The following is a 20,587-nucleotide window of genomic DNA, read 5'->3' as shown; positions in this document are numbered from 1 at the left end:
TTTATTATATTTTTTTCAGCCCCACCGGCCCCACCATGATACATACATACATATATAAAGAGAATTCCCCCCCCCCCCCCCCCCCCATCCCAACACCCTTTGCCAGCAGGTTACCATGGAAACAGGCTCCTCCACAGTCACTTCCTGATTGTCTCTGGATTCCTGCATCCACCCCCCCCCCCCCCCCCCCCCCCCCCCCACACTTCCCTCTCTCTTTCCATCAGCAGCAGCAGCCTCGCTCCGCCCCTCCCCCACAGTCCTCACACACACACACACATTTGTACAATAATTTCACGGCCCTGACACAGATGGGAAACGTTCATGGATATATATGTATTTTTTTTTTTACTGAATAATATGACAACAATGTTTGTTACATTAGAAACTGACCTCAGTTCAGTTTGGAACATCATTTAATTTTACAATAGAGGCGAATAAATAATTTACTGTTTTAAACGTTAAAATTTGATGTTTTCAGAATCGTAGACACAATTTGTTTTAAATATGTTTTAGCTTGAATATCATTATTTAAATGTATTTATTTGACCAATAGTTTGACGCTGTTTTGAATCTGGATTATACATGAAGATAAACATTCAAAACCCTCAGTGTCAATCAGTCTGAGACGGAAATAGATTTCAATCAAAACAGCTTCTGTAATTTTCAAACTTCACCAACATTTCTGGCAAATTTTGACACTTTGTGCATCCAATAAGTGATTCAGCCATAATGCAGATGTCTGTCATATTATCACATATAGTAAATGATATGATGTTTTGGTTTAAAAACATATTCTGAGACACACAGGACGATGAGGTCACGTAACAGAGATGTGGACGTTTGGATCTCATTGGGAAATAGACTGGGTGCTCTCTTGCACTCTGCAGGGGGTTCGGCTGCAACAGGATCTGAAGCATCAATAATACAGTGGTGATCCGTGCCCCCCCGCCGTCCGCTCCTCTTCACCTCCATGAAGAAGACAATGGAGTGACTGCTCGCTGCCTCCGGAACCACAGGGACGCTCCACTCGGTCCAGCTGCAGCTTCTACTGACTGTCTTACCTCAGCAGCCTTTCGGGGGGGTTTTAAAGAAACATCTTTATAACTGTGTCATTTCACAGAAACCAATATGCACAGTACATAGCCAGTAGTACATTCAGCGGCTCTTGCTATGCACTGGAGACAAGTCCTTAATTATAGGGAATCTTAATCATATCTCCTTTTTCTTCTGATTATTATTTGAAGGCGTTTCTTATTCGTTAGACATCGTGGAGGGACAGAAGAATGATGAGTGACACCGGGTATAAAGATGAAGGTCATCATTCAGGCTTCAACGCACCTCTGACCAACCACAGCACAGTTCATATGATATATTAATATTTTCTAACGTGCTCAACACAGACATAAACAATCTTAGGGGAGCCGACGATGGATCGGACCAAACCCCCCCCGAAGGAAAATAAAATAAAACATGACATATTTACACTGATTGATATTCTACAGGGGAATCAAGCAGTTTGTGAGCTCTCAGATCTCAACTGGTCACAATTAGAAACACAAACAGACAATCATACAACCCCCGTATTCACAACACACACTCACACACACACCAGTCTGGCTGCAGAACCACTCTGCAGCCAGACGTTGTTTAAAAGACAATCCACGGCTCTTGGTCCCAAACATGCAGGAACGAAGGAGGAAAAAAAAGTCTTTACATCCGTAGAACAAGAGGAACTGATGTTTTCTACAAGTTTCTGAGTTCATTTAGTTTTTCCCGTCAGGAGATAAGTTCTTTATTAGCGACCCTTTAAAAGTCTGTGACCTTCAGGGTTCGGCAGAGGTCGTAGCGTGTGCTTGTGTCCCGGCTGTGGGCCTCGCTGTGAAATGTTTTCAGAGGAAAATCAGCAGGAGGAAGCAGAATAATGAAATAAATTAACAATAGAAAAACAAACACCTAAAGCTTCTTCACTGAAGCTTTACTGTGCCGCGGTGGGTGAGGCAGCGTGACACGCCGCCAGGGAAGCGTTAGACGAGGAGGACGTGATGGACTTTGGCGTCTGACACCTGTGAAGAGAAGAAAGAAGAATTATAAAAGTGAGATGAACTTGAAGTCAAATCCCTGTCTTCACACGGAGCATAGACGCAGGTTAACAAGATTATCCCACATGAGTGAGATTACAGGGAAAATGTAAAAAAGATAAACCTTCAGATTAGGACCATGTAGAGAGGGTGTGGCTAATCCTGAATAATCCCATTTAAAGAAGCATCGAGTCTAAACCATTTACGCACATAAGACACAGGATGAGCAGTAAAAGATATCTCCCTGCATACAAAATAACACAACATGCGTCCACTACATTACAAACTGGCTTCTGGTAAAAGGGGGGGGGGGCTGGACTCACCAGGAGCGAGACTTGCGGACGCCCCCCCGCTCCTTGGACGGCGAGTTGTCCCCGGAGGTGCTTTGGTTCGGCTCCGTCGAGCGCTCCAGAGAGGCCGTGTTCGGAGGAGTCATGTCCAGCTCCAGGAACATGATGTTCTCCGCCTGAGCAGAGGGACAGAGGGACAGAGGGACAGAGGGCCAGAGGGTCAGAGGGACAGAGGGACAGAGGGACAGAGGGTCAGAGGGACAGAGGGACAGAGGGACAGAGGGTCAGAGGAACAGAGGGACAGAGGGACAGAGGGACAGAGGGACAGAGAGACAGAGGGACAGAGGGTCAGAGGGTCAGAGGGACAGAGGGATAGAGGGACAGAGGGACAGAGGAACAGAGGGACAGAGGGACAGAGGGTCAGAGGAACAGAGGGACAGAGGGACAGAGGGACAGAGGAACAGAGGGACAGAGGGACAGAGGGACAGAGGAACAGAGGGTCAGAGGGACAGAGGGACAGAGGGACAGAGGGACAGAGGGACAGAGGAACAGAGGGTCAGAGGGACAGAGGGACAGAGGGACAGAGGGACAGAGGGTCAGAGGGACAGAGGGTCAGAGGAACAGAGGGACAGAGGGACAGAGGGACAGAGGGTCAGAGGGACAGAGGGACAGAGGGACAGAGGGTCAGAGGAACAGAGGGACAGAGAGACAGAGGGACAGAGGGTCAGAGGAACAGAGGGACAGAGGGACAGAGGAACAGAGGGACAGAGGGATAGAGGGACAGAGGGACAGAGGAACAGAGGGACAGAGGGACAGAGGGACAGAGGAACAGAGGGTCAGAGGGACAGAGGGACAGAGGGACAGAGGGACAGAGGAACAGAGGGTCAGAGGGACAGAGGGACAGAGGGACAGAGGGACAGAGGGTCAGAGGGACAGAGGGACAGAGGGACAGAGGGACAGAGGAACAGAGGGTCAGAGGGACAGAGGGACAGAGGGACAGAGGGACAGAGGGTCAGAGGGACAGAGGGTCAGAGGGACAGAGGGACAGAGGGACAGAGGGACAGAGGGTCAGAGGGACAGAGGGACAGAGAGACAGAGGGACAGAGGGTCAGAGGAACAGAGGGACAGAGGGACAGAGGAACAGAGGGACAGAGGGACAGAGGGACAGAGGAACAGAGGGACAGAGGGACAGAGGGACAGAGGAACAGAGGGTCAGAGGGACAGAGGGACAGAGGGACAGAGGGACAGAGGGACAGAGGAACAGAGGGTCAGAGGGACAGAGGGACAGAGGGACAGAGGGACAGAGGGTCAGAGGGACAGAGGGTCAGAGGAACAGAGGGACAGAGGGACAGAGGGACAGAGGGTCAGAGGGACAGAGGGACAGAGGGTCAGAGGGACAGAGGGACAGAGGGACAGAGGGACAGAGGGTCAGAGGGACAGAGGGACAGAGGGTCAGAGGAACAGAGGGACAGAGAGACAGAGGGACAGAGGGTCAGAGGAACAGAGGGACAGAGGGACAGAGGAACAGAGGGACAGAGGGACAGAGGGACAGAGGGACAGAGGAACAGAGGGACAGAGGGACAGAGGGACAGAGGGACAGAGGAACAGAGGGTCAGAGGGACAGAGGGACAGAGGGACAAAGGGACAGAGGGACAGAGGAACAGAGGGTCAGAGGGACAGAGGGACAGAGGGACAGAGGGACAGAGGGTCAGAGGGACAGAGGGTCAGAGGAACAGAGGGACAGAGGGACAGAGGGACAGAGGGTCAGAGGGACAGAGGGACAGAGGGACAGAGGGTCAGAGGGACAGAGGGACAGAGGGACAGAGGGTCAGAGGGACAGAGGGTCAGAGGGACAGAGGGACAGAGGGTCAGAGGGACAGAGGGTCAGAGGGACAGAGGGACAGAGGGTCAGAGGGACAGAGGGACAGAGGGTCAGAGGGACAGAGGGACAGAGGGTCAGAGGGACAGAGGGTCAGAGGGACAGAGGGACAGAGGGACAGAGGGACAGAGGGTCAGAGGGACAGAGGGTCAGAGGGACAGAGGGACAGAGGGTCAGAGGGACAGAGGGACAGAGGAACAGAGGGACAGAGGGTCAGGGCTGCCGTACAAGTCTAAACCACGTCTCCTCCATGTTGGCAGACGGGACATGGACCAAATGAAAAAATAAAACGAGGGAAGTTCTTACAATAACGCATTATTTATGTTCTCATTTTTTAAATTTTCCTGAAAGTTTGGATTTAATTGGTTATTTTAGGCCATAAAAACAGGATGATTGACAGGTGGGACTGTCTCGTGATTGGTGGAGCACATTTATCAACGGGACCTCAATCTCAAGATGGCTTCATCTCTGGATAGCGGGAGGAAGTGGAGACATGTTGTCCATCTTTATTTACACTACACAAAACACACACACAAAACACAACACACACACACACACACTCGCACACAGACACCTACCCTGTATCTGGAGTGGGCTCCCATAGCTATGGCCACCCTGGCATACTGGGTGATGGGTCGTTTGTATCCGACTGCAGACGACGGCCTTTTCTTCATCTGAGACGATTTACTGAGGAAAGATAGGGGGTGGGGGGGGGGATCAATATCAATCAATGTTGTCACATCAAACCAGTTTCTACAAAGGTAAAATAGTTATAAAGGATTTTAAGGTCTTCCAGTGAAGGACACGGATAATTGAAGATAAACAATCGATAGTGAGAGGAGTGACAAAGGTCAGGAGGTCGTTGACCTTTGACCCCAAACCACCACATTCTGAGCTCGTTAGGTTTGACCTCGGGCCACCGATGGAAAAACACTGAGCCCCCGATATATAATTAAATCAAACCGACCTCTCAGCGGGAACCAGGGGCTGGAACTTCCACTGGTCCTCCTCGGTGTCGAAGGTCAGCCTGTTCATGATCTTGTTCTTCTCCTCTGGAGGAATGAAGTTCTCTATGATCAGGTACCTGCAGGAACAACACAGCAGCCGTCAGCTCTTCTTCACGGGCTACAGGCGGAACATCTTCATCGTGTTGGAACATTTGAAAACGTTGCGAGGAAGAGGACGCTGGAGGATTTTATAAATATGGGAAAGGCACTTTAATGCTTGTACACATTCTTTAAATCGATGTAGAACACAAACCAGCTGAGATGTTTTTGTGCCAGAGAGCTCAGACCTCTGTCTCTCACCCAATCACGTTGTAGCCCTGTGATGACATCATCGCACTTTGTTATGTGTGCTATGTTCGCTGGACTCACTTGAACTTGAGTTCTCTGGTGAGCTCGTTCTGAGTTTGCTCCAGCTCCTGTCGGCTCCTCACGTGCTCGTCGTTCACGTCCTGGATCTCGGCTTTGATGCACTGGAGCTTGGCGTACAGCTACCAGGAGAGAGAGAGAGAGAGGGAGAGAGAGAGAGAGGGAGAGAGAGAGGGAGAGAGGGAGACAAGCAGAGAGGGTGAGGACCAGAGATGTCGCCGGTGAACTGGTGAACCAAATCGCTCTGGAGGCTCTGGAGAAACATGGCAGCTCTCCCTCCTCACAGCTCCTTCCTCCTCTTTCCAGCAGCTTCCATACCGATAACCTGGTCCTAATGGGTATGACCAGTGGAACAGACATTTTCACTGATAAGGAGCTTGCATGTGATGTTTTATTTGTACGTTTCATTCTTGTTCTCTTCCGCCTAGTGGCGGCACCATGCAGTGGTAGAGGAGTGGAAAGGCACACACGTGGCGTTAGGGCATCAGAGGCACAATAATCAACACGGGGATCATTAGTCACATGGTCATCCACACTCACACCAGGGGTTGTCTGGGGTTAGTCCGACCGGCAGGGTCGGTGCGACGGGTCGGGAGGTGAGAAGAGCAGGAGGTGTCGTTTGAGGGTTTTTTGCATTGAAGGGTTTTTTAATGTGCGATGTTGAGAGAGCCGGAGAAATCTGACGAGCGAGAGGAAACGGGCTCAAGGGATCAGCGTGGAAAGGATGGACGGAGAGTGAGGTAGACACAGACAGACGGAGGGAGGGAGGGAGGGAGGGAGGGAGGGAGGGAGGGAGGGAGAGGTCCAGGAAAGAGAAGGGGACGGCAGGACAAACCTTGAGGTACTGAGATTTAAGTGAGTGTCCATTAGGAGCACAAGTCCGAGGGTCATTAGGATCCAGGTCAAAGTTCAGGGGTTCAGGGGTAAAAGAGGGATATACTCACATTAGGAAACAAAAAAGGAAGGCGTCTGTGTGTGTCTGTTTGTGTGTGTGCAAGCTTTTTGTGCACACACTTAATTGTCTTCCATCCAGCTGCAGATATTTTACCTTCTTGAGTTTCTTGGTCTTGGCCTCCACCTCCTGCTGCAGAGAAGTGAAGGTCTCTCTGAGCTCCACCGTCTCCTCGTCCTGGACGAACATCTGCTGCTGCATCTCCCTCTCCGTGCGGGTCTGAAAGCATCAAAACGTCACCTTCAGGTTCATAAACAACAACAAGGAAGGAGAGAACTCTGGGTAATAATCATAACAATCTCCTCCTATGAGAAACACACACACACACACACACACAGGTTTACCTGGTCAGCGATCTCCTGCTGCTTCATCTCCAGCATCTTCTGCTGCTCGTTGGTGTGATCCATGATGTTCTTACCTCCGACCAGCAGCTTGCTCTCCATCGCCTGGAAACATATTACAACAACATCTGGATTAATAATTAATAAACAAAGCTGCAATGTGTTCTTTTCCATGTCTGGTAAAATATATTTAAACACATTTACATTTAAAAGTGAAGGTTAAATACGACAAGATCTATTGTGTAGTTAATGACACTTAAAAAAAAATGTACATTTTTGAATGGTAGGTAATTGGATTTCAATTTTTTAGAATAAAAGATTTGAACAATTTGTATCTTAACTTTGTTTTACAAAGCATCAACAAAACAACAATGAAACACAAAATGATATTGGATAAAAGGAGAATTCAAATCTTCTTGAGGTCAAACAAAGTTCAATGAGACATTTAACAGTAAAGTCTTTGTGCGTGTGTGTGAGTGTGTGTGTGTGTGTGTGTGTGTGTGTGTGTGTGTGTGTGTGTGTGTGTGTCTGCTGCAGTGAGTGCAGACTTTGTGCTGATGAGGCAGACGGAGCTGAAGCTCAGCAACGACCTGATGTCACCAGTCGACGAGCAGCTGAGCTCAGGTTTATATCAACCAATAAATATATTTTACAATCTAGTATCTATATTGGCCCCTTAGAAAATACATCAGCTCTACTTCTGATAACCAAAAAGCAACAATTATTAACTGTTTGTTTGATTTTTTGCCGTTTCCTTTGTGTTTTTTCTGGCAGATCCATAGAAACAAAGCAGCGAGAGGATCACAGAGGAGAAAACCAGCTCATCTATCTGTAAATAACAACAAACAAACAAACAGCAGCACAGGATCACACACACTCTCTTTCTCCACCTACAATAAAAACCTCTCTCTTTATGAGGGTTTATCAAGAAACAAAGTTTGGAACATCTTTTTGAAGCATTGTGTAAACTTAAAATGTATTAGACGTATAACACAGGCCTATGTGTGTTGACTCTGATGACACAACATCATGCCTCTGGGTTAATGCATCTCCGGTTACTGCAGAGATTCAAAGACACACACACACACACATGCACATGCACACTATTCTGCCTTTATCTGTGAATGAATGATCTCATGTCCCGAGGGCAGAAAGGACGAGAGACGAGAGACGAGGAACAAGAGACGCAAAGGAAACGCAGAGACCAAGAAAATGTAAAAAGCATGAGGACATAACCGAGAGACACAAAAAAAGGAAAAGGGGCCCGAGGAGGACAAACTGGGTCCATGGCCTTTTTATACTGGTCACATTCCAGTCTCTGGACGCTCTGCACAAAGACAGCATGTGTGTGTGTGTCTGTGTGTGAACTGTGTGCCGCCTATACATTCTCAATTACACGTACATACCACACTGTCCACTCGATTGTTCACCATCGGCTGGACTCTAACACACACACACACACACACACACACACACACACACACACACACACACACACACACACACACATGCAGAGAGTACAGTGGAGTCCTTCAGAGGGGATGCGTCTGCAGCAGGTCTTTACAGAAAGCCTCTTTGTTTCTCTGTGTGTGTGTGTGTGTGTGTGTGTGTGTGTGTGTGTGTGTGTGTGTCTGTGTGTCTGTGTGTGTGAGCTCTGCTGCTCTTTGTGTTTTGTCATATTCTTTCATTTTCATCACGGGGCTGATTCATGTCATGGATTTCCTCCCGTGTCTCTTGCTCTTGACAAGCTGGTTTAGAAAAAACCTGAACTTCATCTAAATCACAGCAGCAGACAAACACAATGTGCTCAAGCTAATAACACACACTCGTTTATCCTCTTTAGTGTCTTTATTGAACACGCTCATTAAACATTAATGGTGCGGGTTGCACAGCGGATCGACTGATCTGCTCCCTGATTGGTGCAAAAGGCTGATTGTCTCCGTCTGTTGTACATTTATTTTAACGTGTGTGTGTGGGGGGGGGTTCATGATAATACATTTTCTTTGTAAAAAAAAAAAGCTCAAAACAACCTCAACAAACCTCAAACTGTGTCGCTGCGTTTTCTGTTAAACTAAATAGCCAAGACTGGCAACAGCTCTATAGAAGCAAATCTGAGTTTAAAGTAATAACAACACTGTCATGTTCCCTGATGTTCAAATGAAAGACGACAGAGCTGGAGGAAGAGGAGGAAGAGGAGGAAGAGGAGGAACGATGACTCAGTGAGGAGCCCAAATGACCTTCAATACAATCACATGAGAGACGACTCACTTGTCGTTTGAATCATTACACACACACACACACACACACACACACACACTGTTCTTAAGGTCACAGCTTATTTGAATCTGTCACCAGGTCGTTAGAAACCTTCCTGTAACTGCAGCTCATTAACTCTGAGTCAGTCTTGATTCTGATTAAAGACAAACATGTGAAGAGCTCGAAGGGCCACAACACATTGTTTTAGTTTATTTGTATTTATTTATAAATGTGTACACAATGTGTACATTTATAAATAAACGTATATTTAAAAAGTCATGAAAATAAAATAGTTATGTGCACTTAGATACTAAAGTATTTAGTTAAAGTCAACCAACACGTGTGTGTTTTGGTTTCAGAGGAAGTCCACGTCTGCTCTAATGCACATGAATAATCATTAAAAATTACTTTACTCCACTTTAATCAAATCACTTTGGATTCTGCAGGACGAGACCTAAAAGAAAACCTGAAGTTTTAATAGACACATTAGTCTTTTCCTGCAGGTGCTGAGTGAATCATGTGTGAGAGTGTCAGGCTTCTGTATTTGTGCGAGTGTGTGTGTATAATCTACCCATAAGTGTGTGTTCAATCAGTTCTGGCTGTGACTGACTCGCTTCCTGCCGGGAAAGTGAAGATAATGTGAAGCGCCGCGTATCGAGCCGGCACCGGACAGCCAATGGGCGGAGAGGCTGGGGCCTGCTGGGAGCGAGGGAGCGAGGCTATAAATACCATGTGACGACAACAGGTCTTGTGTGTGTGCGGGGGGGGGGGAGAGAGAGAGAGAGCTGGCTGGTGAAGACAGACACAAAGACGAGAGACAGAGAGAAGAGAAGAAAGGTCACAGCGGCTCCGAGGATCTGGTTCATTAGAGTCTTGAGATGTCAACTGTCAATCATCCACCTGCACCTGACAATCACACATTCATCAACATGGAAAACATCCATGTTTACATCCTGTGCACACAAATGTGAACAGTTTGCTCGTCTGACATTTTCATTTGTGTTTGAGCCGCTCGTCCATATTCACGACACTAAGAGAGAGTTTAGCGTGTAGCATGTAGCATGTAGCGTGTAGCGTGTGGGAATCGATGACGTCACAGCTAACTTCGGGGCTCACTGGGGCTGTGTGCAAAGAGCATGCACCAGAAACAACAACAACAACAATGGCAGCTATACCTGTCTCAGCTGTCAATCATTTCAAGAACTACCTAAAAGTTAAATCTGTACTTTGACTTTTTTGTTTGGTCTACTAACATGGAGGAGGTGACCTATACTGCAGCCGGCCACCAGGGGGCGATCAAGTTGATTTCACCTCCTCATGTTGTCAACTCTATATTTGGTCATTCCATACTAACACACATAAAAAATAATGACTCGACCAACCACGTGCACTGGTGTGAACAGGAAGCAGTTTGTCACTTAGCACCAGAAGACACTGGTGAGTACTGGTGGGAGTTCCATTCCTGGACAGATTGAGCCACTTCCCATGGAGTCATGAGATCTCTCCTCAGGCCGTGAGTCACGTGATCACAACGGTGTGACCGGCGAGTGAGTCATCAGCTCCCATGTGACCTCTGGCGGCTCTCAAGGTGTCAACGAGCACACGAGAGGTTAAACTGCCCGTTAGTCACGTGGAGCCGGAGACGCCTCGGGTCAGAGGAGACACGTCCTCAACCACCTCGAGTCCAGAGGCCTCCACATCGCACTGAGAGACACTGAGAGACACTGAGACCTGGACATTGTCCCTCAGACGAGATCTCAACAACAGTCAAAATGTCCTCACGCTGACGTTCTCACGTAAAGACACTCTGGAACATTTCAGGAAAATGTCCGAAATGAACCTGTTCCTTTAAGATGAAAAAGCCGTGGGAGGTTTGTTTTTAACTCGTTTTACACAGCGTATATAAAGAGTGATAAATTATTCATTTGATAATTGTGGTGTATATTTTATAAGGGCTGCAGTCGTCACTTTAGCAAGGTATTAAATCTTGTTTCCATCCTATACAAAACAAAATTTACAATGTGAGCCCTGCAACACAAACACATGTTTAATATTTAATGTTCATGTGCTGATATTTCTGTTTGTGGTTTTCTTCTTCTATGAAGGGATTGTGTTGTTTTTAAGAAAACCCCCAAAACATCTGACATAAAACAACTAATAATGATTCATTTCATCTTCAATACATTTTTAATTAAAAGTAAAATAATCTGTAAAACAGCAAATACAGTAACTCATGCATTAAGTGGCTTGTGTGTCTGCTTTCTCCAACGATACCACAGCTTCAGGAGAACCCAAACGCACACACACACAGACACACACAAACGCACCTACACACACGAAAAACCCACAAGGACGAACACAGTCGATTCATCAATATTTCAGTGATGCAGTCCTCCATGCTGAAAGATGGAGAGAAGAGAAGCTCTTTTCTGTTTATCAGCACACACACACACACACACACACACACACACACACACACACACACACACACACACACACACACACACAACACACAACACACACACAACACACACTCCACCCTCTGTCCAGGCTTTCTTTTGCCTTTAATTAGACAGGAAGGCGACTGTATAAACAGGAAACAGACATTTTACTCATAAAGCCATGCCTGTATATGTGTGTGCGTATGTGTGTGTGTGTGTGTGTGTGTGTGTGTTTGTGTGTGTGTTTGAGTGTGTAACACTGGCAATCTTTCCTATGAGGCCGTGGGCATTGTTTTTAGACATGCGCTGTGATTGGCCGGACCTCAGCCGACAGGATGTTAACCTCCTGCAGCCGACGGTGTAAAGACGAGAAGCTGAATTGAAGCTGAAGCTGTAAACTTCTGTCTCACTGTCCTCACACCTCGAGACAGCCCCCCCCCCCCTCCCCCCTTCGGCTCGCTGACGGTGCAACTTCTATTTCAGGCTTTTTACCAAACAACCAATCAGATCAGACACATCTGAGAGAAACAAGCCAGTGTTTCCCGACACAGGCTTCACCTGGGCATCCTGCCATGGGCCGCTTTGTAGTCTCAGTTTATTAGGGTCGTCTGTCCTGTAATTTCCCTGCTGCCACTTTCATCCAAATTTGTATAAACATTTCTCAACGCAATTACTCGAGCCTGACGATATGAGGTTATTTTAAGGCCAATTTAAATAGTGATGTTGAGATTTAAAGAAATTCAGAAATTTCAGCCCTAAATGTAATTAAATGTGGATATTTTCAATTTTAGAATGAACTTTATAATGAATAACTATTAATACAAAGAAACACACAAGACCAACTGAGAGGCCATTACAGAGCTGGAAAACTGAAATTCTGAAAGTCGTGTAATATAATTGAAACCTTGTTTTTTCAGAAGATGTTTAACGGCAGGTGGAATAAAAAGCCTTGAATTGAGCATCTAGGAGAATGAATGTTTTTAAGAGTTTTGTTTATATAATCGATTTTCAGGACCTACAGAAATAAAGACATCACTAATGTGAGAGACGTGATAAAGAGGAAGGTTTGACCCAGAAAAGTGGATCTAAGAATAGTCCACAGTGGAGCTGCTGCTCAGGATGAAGCTCTCAACAGCCACTGCACTGAGACCTGTTTCATAACAGCACTACTGTTAAAGATGCTAATTACAGCCACAGTGTTAAAAGATAAAACTACTCAAGTGAGAGACTGAAGTAAAATTACTACAGATTTAGTAGCTACAGCTGTTTTTTCAATATTTAATCTGCATGTAAGTAAATATAGAAAATGTACAAGATTGGATTTGGGATCAGCAGATTCCCATTTGGAATGGAACTTCTGGATTTGAGCAACAAACACATGGCCACACTGGATGAGGTCAGTTTACCCTGTGGTTACTTCTGAGATCACTGCAGAAGAAGCGATTGCAGTGCCATCGATGCTCTACCTCACTTTTTTCATAAATAACAGCGAAAGAGAAATGATGCAAACAGGGAGGAGCCGAAGTTAAACCCATGATGGTGTGAATGGTTGATTTTCAAGGCCAACCGGACTCCGGACCATTTTCCCATGTAGATCAAAGCCGGTGTCAGCAGCAGAGCAGAGAACATGAAACTGTTCCACCAACGTTTCGGTTTGATCATCAACAGACAGAGCTTTGTACCTCAGAGGCCGGTTAACTAACTAACATCAGCTGACCAGCTTCATAAGGCCAATTTATGACCTACTTACATGTTTTGAGTGTGTGTTTGTGTGTGTGTGTGTGTGTGTGTGTGTGTGTGTGTGTGTGTGTGTGTGTGTGTGTGTGTGTGTTTGTGAATGAGACGACAGGGGAACAGATTTAATTGCTTTCCTTTTTGATATTATCTATAATTGGGTTTTTTTAAGCTAATTTCAACTGATGTTTTCAGCCAGTTCTCTCTCTCTCTCTCTCTCTCTCTCTCTCTCTCTCTCTATCTCTCTCTCTCCATCTCCCCCTCCCGTCTCTGCCTGGAAACCTCTCTTTGATTGGTCGGGAGCACAGAGAGAAAAATGGACCCCCTCAGGCCACATCATGTGGTTGGTGGGTTAATATCTCACCAGCCAATCAGAGGGAAGCTAAACCTCCTGCTGAACCTGACTGTGAGTTTAGTTTGGCTATAAAAAACCTTATTTGTTTATGTATTATATAATTTGTTTTCATGTTTAAGCCCTGCAGCTCATTATTGTTAACTCATTACCATGGGATATGTACTATATGCTTATTTATCCATATATTTTAATTGTGCCAGATTCTAATGGTTTTTCTTTCGAGGCATTGTTAAGGTAAGATATTTAGAAGGCATAAAAGGTATTTTTGAAGTCACCTTGACCTTGACCTTTGACCTTTAACCACTGATATCGAATCAATACATCTTTGAGTCAAAGAGAATGTTTGTCCCACATTGGAGTAAATAAAGCGTCTTCGATCAAACGTATGAATCCGTTCCTCACATGAAGAACATCACTTTGAGGTCGCTCTGATTTCCTTTGAAACCACCAACAAGAAGCTGATGGATCAAAGCAGGGAACGCTCTTCTACTTAATCATCTTCCTCCTCAGGGAGGGGGGGGTGGGGGGTGGGGGGTTGATTCCCTGTGCTGACAACACTCCCTAGCTGCCCACTCAGGGAGAAGCAACACGAGCAGCCTCACACTCAGGATCAGGATACCAGCTCCTTCTCGTGGGACTTCCCCAGACCTTCACTCACAAACACAATGAGCCACATCCTACCGAGGAGGCCGATGAGGAACATGTGCTTACGCTGCTTTTAAAGAGACGAGCGAGGAACAAGTGCAGCGTGAGCTCTCTGTCACTTCCAGTTCGGCCTGTTTGGGGGAATTTTTTTGACTTTTAAATAACCTACAACGAAGGAAAGAAGCAAAATATACCATGGATTCAAATTGCTGTAGGGAAAAATAATGTAAAAGATAAAGAACTTGTACCTGATCAAATTATAAAGTATTTTAAATAAAGCTTTCGGTCAATAAAGTCAGTTTCTCCACTGGAAGCAGCTTCAGCAGAACAGAAGGTAATTAAGTCAAAGCACAGTTTGTTTTTTGACACTCCTGTCAAATCTCTCTGTGTTACTCCAGGACTCTTGCAGCTGTCGCTCTCTCCACCCACACAGACTGGTTTCCACCCACACCTGAATGCATCACACCCACGCCTCTGCTCTGGGAGCTGTTAAATCACTGTGGTGGGTTCAGGGGGAAGTGGATAAAACCTAAAACATGTACAGAACACGATTTTTATATTGCTCTAAAAATACTCAGATCGAAAAAGTACAACGCGTCAACTTGTCAGTTTCTATTGTTCCTCCCCGAGGCTGCTCGCTGCTGCTCAGTAAACTGATCCTGGATCTCTCGGACACAGCTACAGTTCTATATAGACTGCAGTGTTTCTGCACGGGCGACTTATTGACTGGATGTGCACAGGAATCAGAGCAAGTAATGAATGCAGGTCAGACTGGGACTCTCTGATTGGAGGCTTTGTGTTGGCGTGTTTGAAGGAGGGTGAAGGGAGAGCTGACATTTGAAGCTACAGTGACCACAGCTCCGGTCTGGACATGTGACACACCTGAACACACTGTGGTTTGAGGACAATGGGGACAAAGACTCACACTGGACCAGTGACTGGAACCACCAGTGACTGTATATATGGTGCATGTCTACTGTAAGAGATTTTATTCCAAGAAGCACAGAGACGCTCGACTATCAGCCCCAAAAGTTCACAATCAGTTGGATTATAACACACACATACACACACACACAGACACACACACTCACACACACACACTGTATTTAGTCGAAGGAGTCAGATTAGGGACATGCGGTCCACGGGGATTATCATGTGTGATAATCTGATGAGCTGTTATTAAGTGACATTATGGACAGTAACCCTGGGAGCTCCATGTCTAATTACACCTCTATTTGTGTGTTTGTCTGTGTGTCTGTGTGTGTGACAGTGTGTGTGTTTGTGTCTGTGTGTGGTCCTTAAAATGTTCATGTCTGTGCATATCTGTAGCTTCACTGAACATAAAAACATGCAGCTCTCCTGGTTAATGCAATGATCTCCCATGTTTGAGTCATTATTTCTTCTACCTTTCTGATAAACCAGGTTCACAATACTACAATACCCATGAGCCTCCACTGCTCTTGTTATGGAGAGGTTTGAATTGGAGTGGCAGCAAATTCAGAATTTGTCTTTGTTGCATTTGTGAACAAAACTCGACTCATCAATAAAACAATTGGTTGATGAGCAGAAATATAATCGATGCATTTTTGAGTTCCAGATTTTCAAATGGACAAATGGAAAAGATCTGTATTTTTGTCGTCTATGATTGTAAACTGAATATCTTTGGGTTTTGATCCGTTGACCAGACAAAACGAATGAAAATGTAACCTTGGGTGTTTGTCGATATTTATCTGATATGTTGAATAATTCATAAATCATCCATTTATTATCTACAATGGGTTGAGGGACAAAGAAAGAAAGGATGGAAACAACCTGTTCGACCTCTCACCTTGTACTTGGCGGTCAGCTGCTCGGTGGCCTCCTGCTCCTTCCTCAGATCCCCCATCATCCTCTGATTCTCTCCCAGCAGCTTCTGCTTCTCCTCGGCCAACATGAATCGATCATCTCTGATGGCCTCCTTCTCCCTCTCCAGCCGCTGCTCCTGCAGCTTCACGTATTCCTCTGCGTCCTTCTCGCCCTCCAACTCCTCGTCCTCGCCCTCCGTCTCCTCGTCCTCGTCTCTCTCCCAGCTCTCACCCTCCACCTGCTCCTTCTTCTGTTTGCTGCTCCACTTCCTGTGGTTGAGCTGGGCCCGGAGGCGAGCGATCTCCGTCTGGAACTCGCGCAGCAGAGCGTCCTTGGGGTCCTCGTTGACCCTCGGCTGGTTCTGGATGTTCTTGGCTCGGTTGGCGTAGCGGAGGGTGGTGAGGGTTTCGTCGTAGTGCTGGGGGGCCGGGCCTAAGGTGGCCACCATGACCGTCTTGGCATTCCCACCTAAAGAGTCTTGCAGCAGCCTGGTGAGCTTGGAGTCCCGGTAAGGCACATGGCCGCTGCGTCCATCTGCTAGTGCTGAGATCACATTCCCCAGAGCTGACAGGGACAGGTTGATCTTGGCGGCTTCTTTCAGGCGCTCACCCTGGACGCCGGTCTTGGCTTGGCGCTCGCTACCCGCCAGATCCACCAGGTTGAGGCGACCAACTCGAATGTGCTTCCTCCCATCTGGTCCCGGCTGGCTGCACTCCACCGTGATCAGGAACAACGCATGGGACCTGGACGAGTACTCGTTCATGTCTGTCGCCGCGACCGCCCTGGCCTGGTTGCCCACGTTCATCACCTCCTCGATCTCCTTGATGCTCTTGCAGACACACGATGTGAGATCTTTGACGTACACTCCGGTTTCTGGACTCTCTCGGAGCTCCAGGGCTCTGGCGGTGTCATGGTTGGGATCGAGGAGATCCCGAACCTCCTCCAGGTAGATCTCGAGGTAGGACGCCCGCACCAGGTACTGCCTGTCGGACTGCGAGCGGGAGATGTGTGTGAAGATGTGGTCAAAAGCGTTGGGGATCACCCCCCGTTTCTCTGGGTCCATCCATGCCCCCTGCATGGTGTACGTCTTCCCAGTTCCGGTTTGCCCGTATGCAAAGATGGTGCCATTGAAGCCTTCCAGCACCGAGTCGATCAGGGGCCTCACGCTCTCATCGTACAGGTCTCTCTGTTTGGAGCTTGCATCATACACACCATCGAACGTGAAGGTCTTCTGGGGCTCGCTGACCGGTGCTCGAGGGTTCCTGAGGATCACCTGTCCGAGACCCAGGTCCATCTGCACGATGCCCCCTGCAGGCCCGTGCGACTCCTCTTTCCGGTTCAAGGGACGGCATCGAACCACCACCTTCACCGACTCGCTGCTCTTAGTCTTTGACATGACTGCTCTCTGATTAATTTTAATAAAAAAACGAATCTATATCAAGCTACTCTCATTGGAAAAAAAAACAGGCTTCCCGGAGCCTTTAATTGGCCTGGATGTGCTCCTGTCTGCGCGTGACTTGTGTAACCATTGATTTCTGAATCATTAATAACAAATTCACTGTGGGAAATAGCGACACAGCAGAACAACACAAGCCCCGGTGCACACGAAGGGATGCCACGGTTCCTAAAAGGCTAATTTCCTTTGCTTATTGTCTGGAGCATTCGCCTGGAAGCCGACGAGCAGCGGCTCTCACGCTCCGCACCGATGCTCCATTGCGGTTCCCCGGCTCCGCGTCCAGATTCCAGATGAAAACACACAATCCGGATCAAGCAGTCGCGTCGTCCTGGTTTCAATCCGCCGGTAAGATCCACTACACACCGACGTCCTCGTCCTCATCCTCCCGTCCGACGCTCACTGATGCTCCGCGGTGGGTTTGCGGATCTGTCGGGTCCTGTGCGGAGAGACGGAGCTCTCCTCCTCCTCCTCCTCCTCAACCCACACACACATTCACACACACAGATGTACACACACTCACACACTCATTCAATCACCACACCCCACATCACTGCGGAGCGGAACGAGGGATCATGGGAAATGAAGTTTTTTTTTCTCATGTGCAAAATGACAAGTTTAATTGCTGCATCGTTTCAGTTGTGGATGCTTCACTTAACAGACAATTTTCCTATTATTTTATTTATTGTATAATTGTTTATAACCATTGTCTACTGTGCATGATTCAATTTGAATCTACACAACATGTATTTGTCATAACTCTTTATGTTTGTTGTTTCAGTCTGACATTTTGGAAAGTTTGATGGTCTCTACAATGATTTTAAAAGATTCTGAGTAAAGGTCAGTTCTGATAATTATGCATAGACAAGAGATAGTTTAGATCCTCTTGAACTAAGATATTTGATAGATTAAGATTAATATGTCCATGGTGTTTTATAAATCAGCTGTTCTTAATGGGATATTCTCTTTAACAACATCGTGTTAGTCTGATTTTAACCTATTTCTTCTGTTTAATTTATATTTGGTTATGTTTGAGCAATGCTTATATATCGGAACTGGATTTGTCTTCAGTTTTATTTCTGTATAAAGAGTTGGAAGAAAAACTATGACCTGGTCAATCAGTTATAATTATAAAACAATAAGTAATAATTGCAGTTAAAATATGAATGAAAGGATTGAATTTAAAATATTAAAAAGACAATTTACATTCACTTAATAAGATGCTTGTCCTGAATTTATGTCAAAGATGTGATTTCTGTCATGTTAAAGCATTTTCTGCATGGATTTTTATTATTAGAGGCGATGGAAGTCACATCTAAATGAATGATAATCCACTTGGTCATCAGTGATTAATCCAAGATGGATTCCCATCACTTCTTAAAACCAGCACAGATTGAGAACAATGCAAAATTAATCATTGCAAGACTTATTTAACTATTGCACTCATTCAAATAACGACACAGCAGCGCCACCTGGTGGATTAACCGTGGAGCACACCCTGACCTGCAGCTGGACGTCGCCACAGGAGTTGAGGGGATTGATGAGAAGAGCAGAGTTAACTGGTACCAGGTGTAATGGGGGAGGTTCCACTATAACTTCCCATTTTACATCATCAGTGTTATTTAATGGATTAGTGCTGCTTTAGGCCTCATGGGCACAAAGAGGAGAGTCAAAGCCTCACTGGGAATTCAACAAATATCATTGTTCCTAAAGCTACAGACACAAACTGCTTCACCTTTACTACGTCACCTCATTGTGATGTGTGTGGCAGTTAGTGACTGAATGTCACTGTTGGCTCGTGCACTGTTTGTTGATGTTTTATGGAGCGGAGCCATAACTTTATCCTATGAGTCCCCTTAGCTCAGACACTCGTGGCTTCACCTTGAATGACTCATTCTCAGGAAAGTTAGAGCTCAAAGTAAACTTTCCAAATGTGTGTGTGAGCCCGAGAGCTGAAAATAGGATGTCAGGAATATCTGCCTAACAAAACAAAATGAATGACTGGTATTAAATAAAAAGCTCAACAGTCGATTAAAAGAGAATTGCATTATTTAACTTTCTTCATGTGTTTTCAAGACAGAGGAAATCTAGCCTTAGAGAAAGTTGTTCTTATATTAATGTAATTATTTTTCATCATTAAAATTATACATGGTTATTTTTCCGTCTAGTAATGTCATTTAAAGGATCTATTAATTGTATCCTTTATAGCCACTTACAATTTAAAACCTTAATCACCTTAAAACCTTAAACTTAAATCAGTCATTTAAATAATGATGGAAATTTAAAAGCTGAAAGCATTTCTGCTTTAAAGTTACTGAAAGGACAAAGTTTTAAATTGACTTCTTGTTTCAGCTGAAGAATAAAATATGATTAGCTGTTGGGGAGAGTATCATATTTCCAGGTTAAACATAAGGTTTGTGCTTCCTGGCGTGCTCGTGATCAACATGCATACCATATACTGTTGCTGAGTTATTCCCCCCCCCCCCCCCCCCTTACTTCCTGTCACCTCTGAACCATCCGAAGTTGTTTCAAGCACAAAAATCCCTCCTTAAATACCTTAAAAAGCCCAAAGGTCACCTTGTTCACTTGTCCAACAGGTACGTGTGTCTGCAGAGTTCTTCTCTTAAAAGTGTTTTCAACTGTCACTGGCAGAACGGAGCAGAAACTTGAGTCTCTGGCTGTTTGTGAGTGTGTGAGACGAACCCTGGGGCCCCAAGCAGCAAAATTCAGGAATGCACAGTGATGTGGGAAGATTTCTGCATTCGGACATGATTTACAAGCGTAACAAAGATGGTGGAGGCCTTCGATGAGAATACGACCTAGAATTTAACCTGCGCTTTAACTTTAAATGTGAAGAAAAACAGTGAGCTTCATTCAACTAATACCTCTTAACCATCTGTTTTAGATATCTGCATCTCGTTTCTTTTCTTTCTGCCCTCCCTCAC

The 20,587-nt window shown here is 45.9% G+C and overlaps 1 protein-coding gene across 1 annotated transcript; it reads right to left on the bottom strand.

Moving 5' to 3' along the window:
- Positions 1-212: 212 nt before the first annotated feature.
- Positions 213-18,160, bottom strand: LOC128459764 (kinesin-like protein KIF3C). Its single transcript, XM_053444623.1, has 8 exons — positions 16,173-18,160; positions 6,917-7,018; positions 6,669-6,791; positions 5,624-5,742; positions 5,215-5,331; positions 4,826-4,934; positions 2,402-2,544; positions 213-2,063 (listed from the first exon to the last, which is right to left on the bottom strand). The coding sequence occupies exons 1-8, from the start codon at positions 17,583-17,585 to the stop codon at positions 1,976-1,978; spliced, it is 2,214 nt and encodes a 737-aa protein (XP_053300598.1). The 5' UTR covers positions 17,586-18,160; the 3' UTR covers positions 213-1,975.
- Positions 18,161-20,587: the final 2,427 nt, after the last annotated feature.

This window comes from Pleuronectes platessa, chromosome 17, assembly GCF_947347685.1.
Source record: "Pleuronectes platessa chromosome 17, fPlePla1.1, whole genome shotgun sequence".
NCBI classification, from domain to species: domain Eukaryota; kingdom Metazoa; phylum Chordata; class Actinopteri; order Pleuronectiformes; family Pleuronectidae; genus Pleuronectes; species Pleuronectes platessa.
This window is presented reverse-complemented; position numbering and strand designations above follow the sequence as displayed.

Excerpts from the sequence above, each read along its gene's own strand:
- LOC128459764 (XM_053444623.1), bottom strand. The coding sequence starts at position 17,585 with ATGTCAAAGACTAAGAGCAGCGAGTCGGTGAAGGTGGTGGTTCGATGC. Across the intron at positions 5,332-5,623 it reads ACCAGAGAACTCAAGTTCAA|GTACCTGATCATAGAGAACT; the intron begins GTGAGTCCAGCG and ends TTGTTCCTGCAG. Across the intron at positions 4,935-5,214 it reads CCCCTGGTTCCCGCTGAGAG|TAAATCGTCTCAGATGAAGA; the intron begins GTCGGTTTGATT and ends ATCTTTCCTCAG.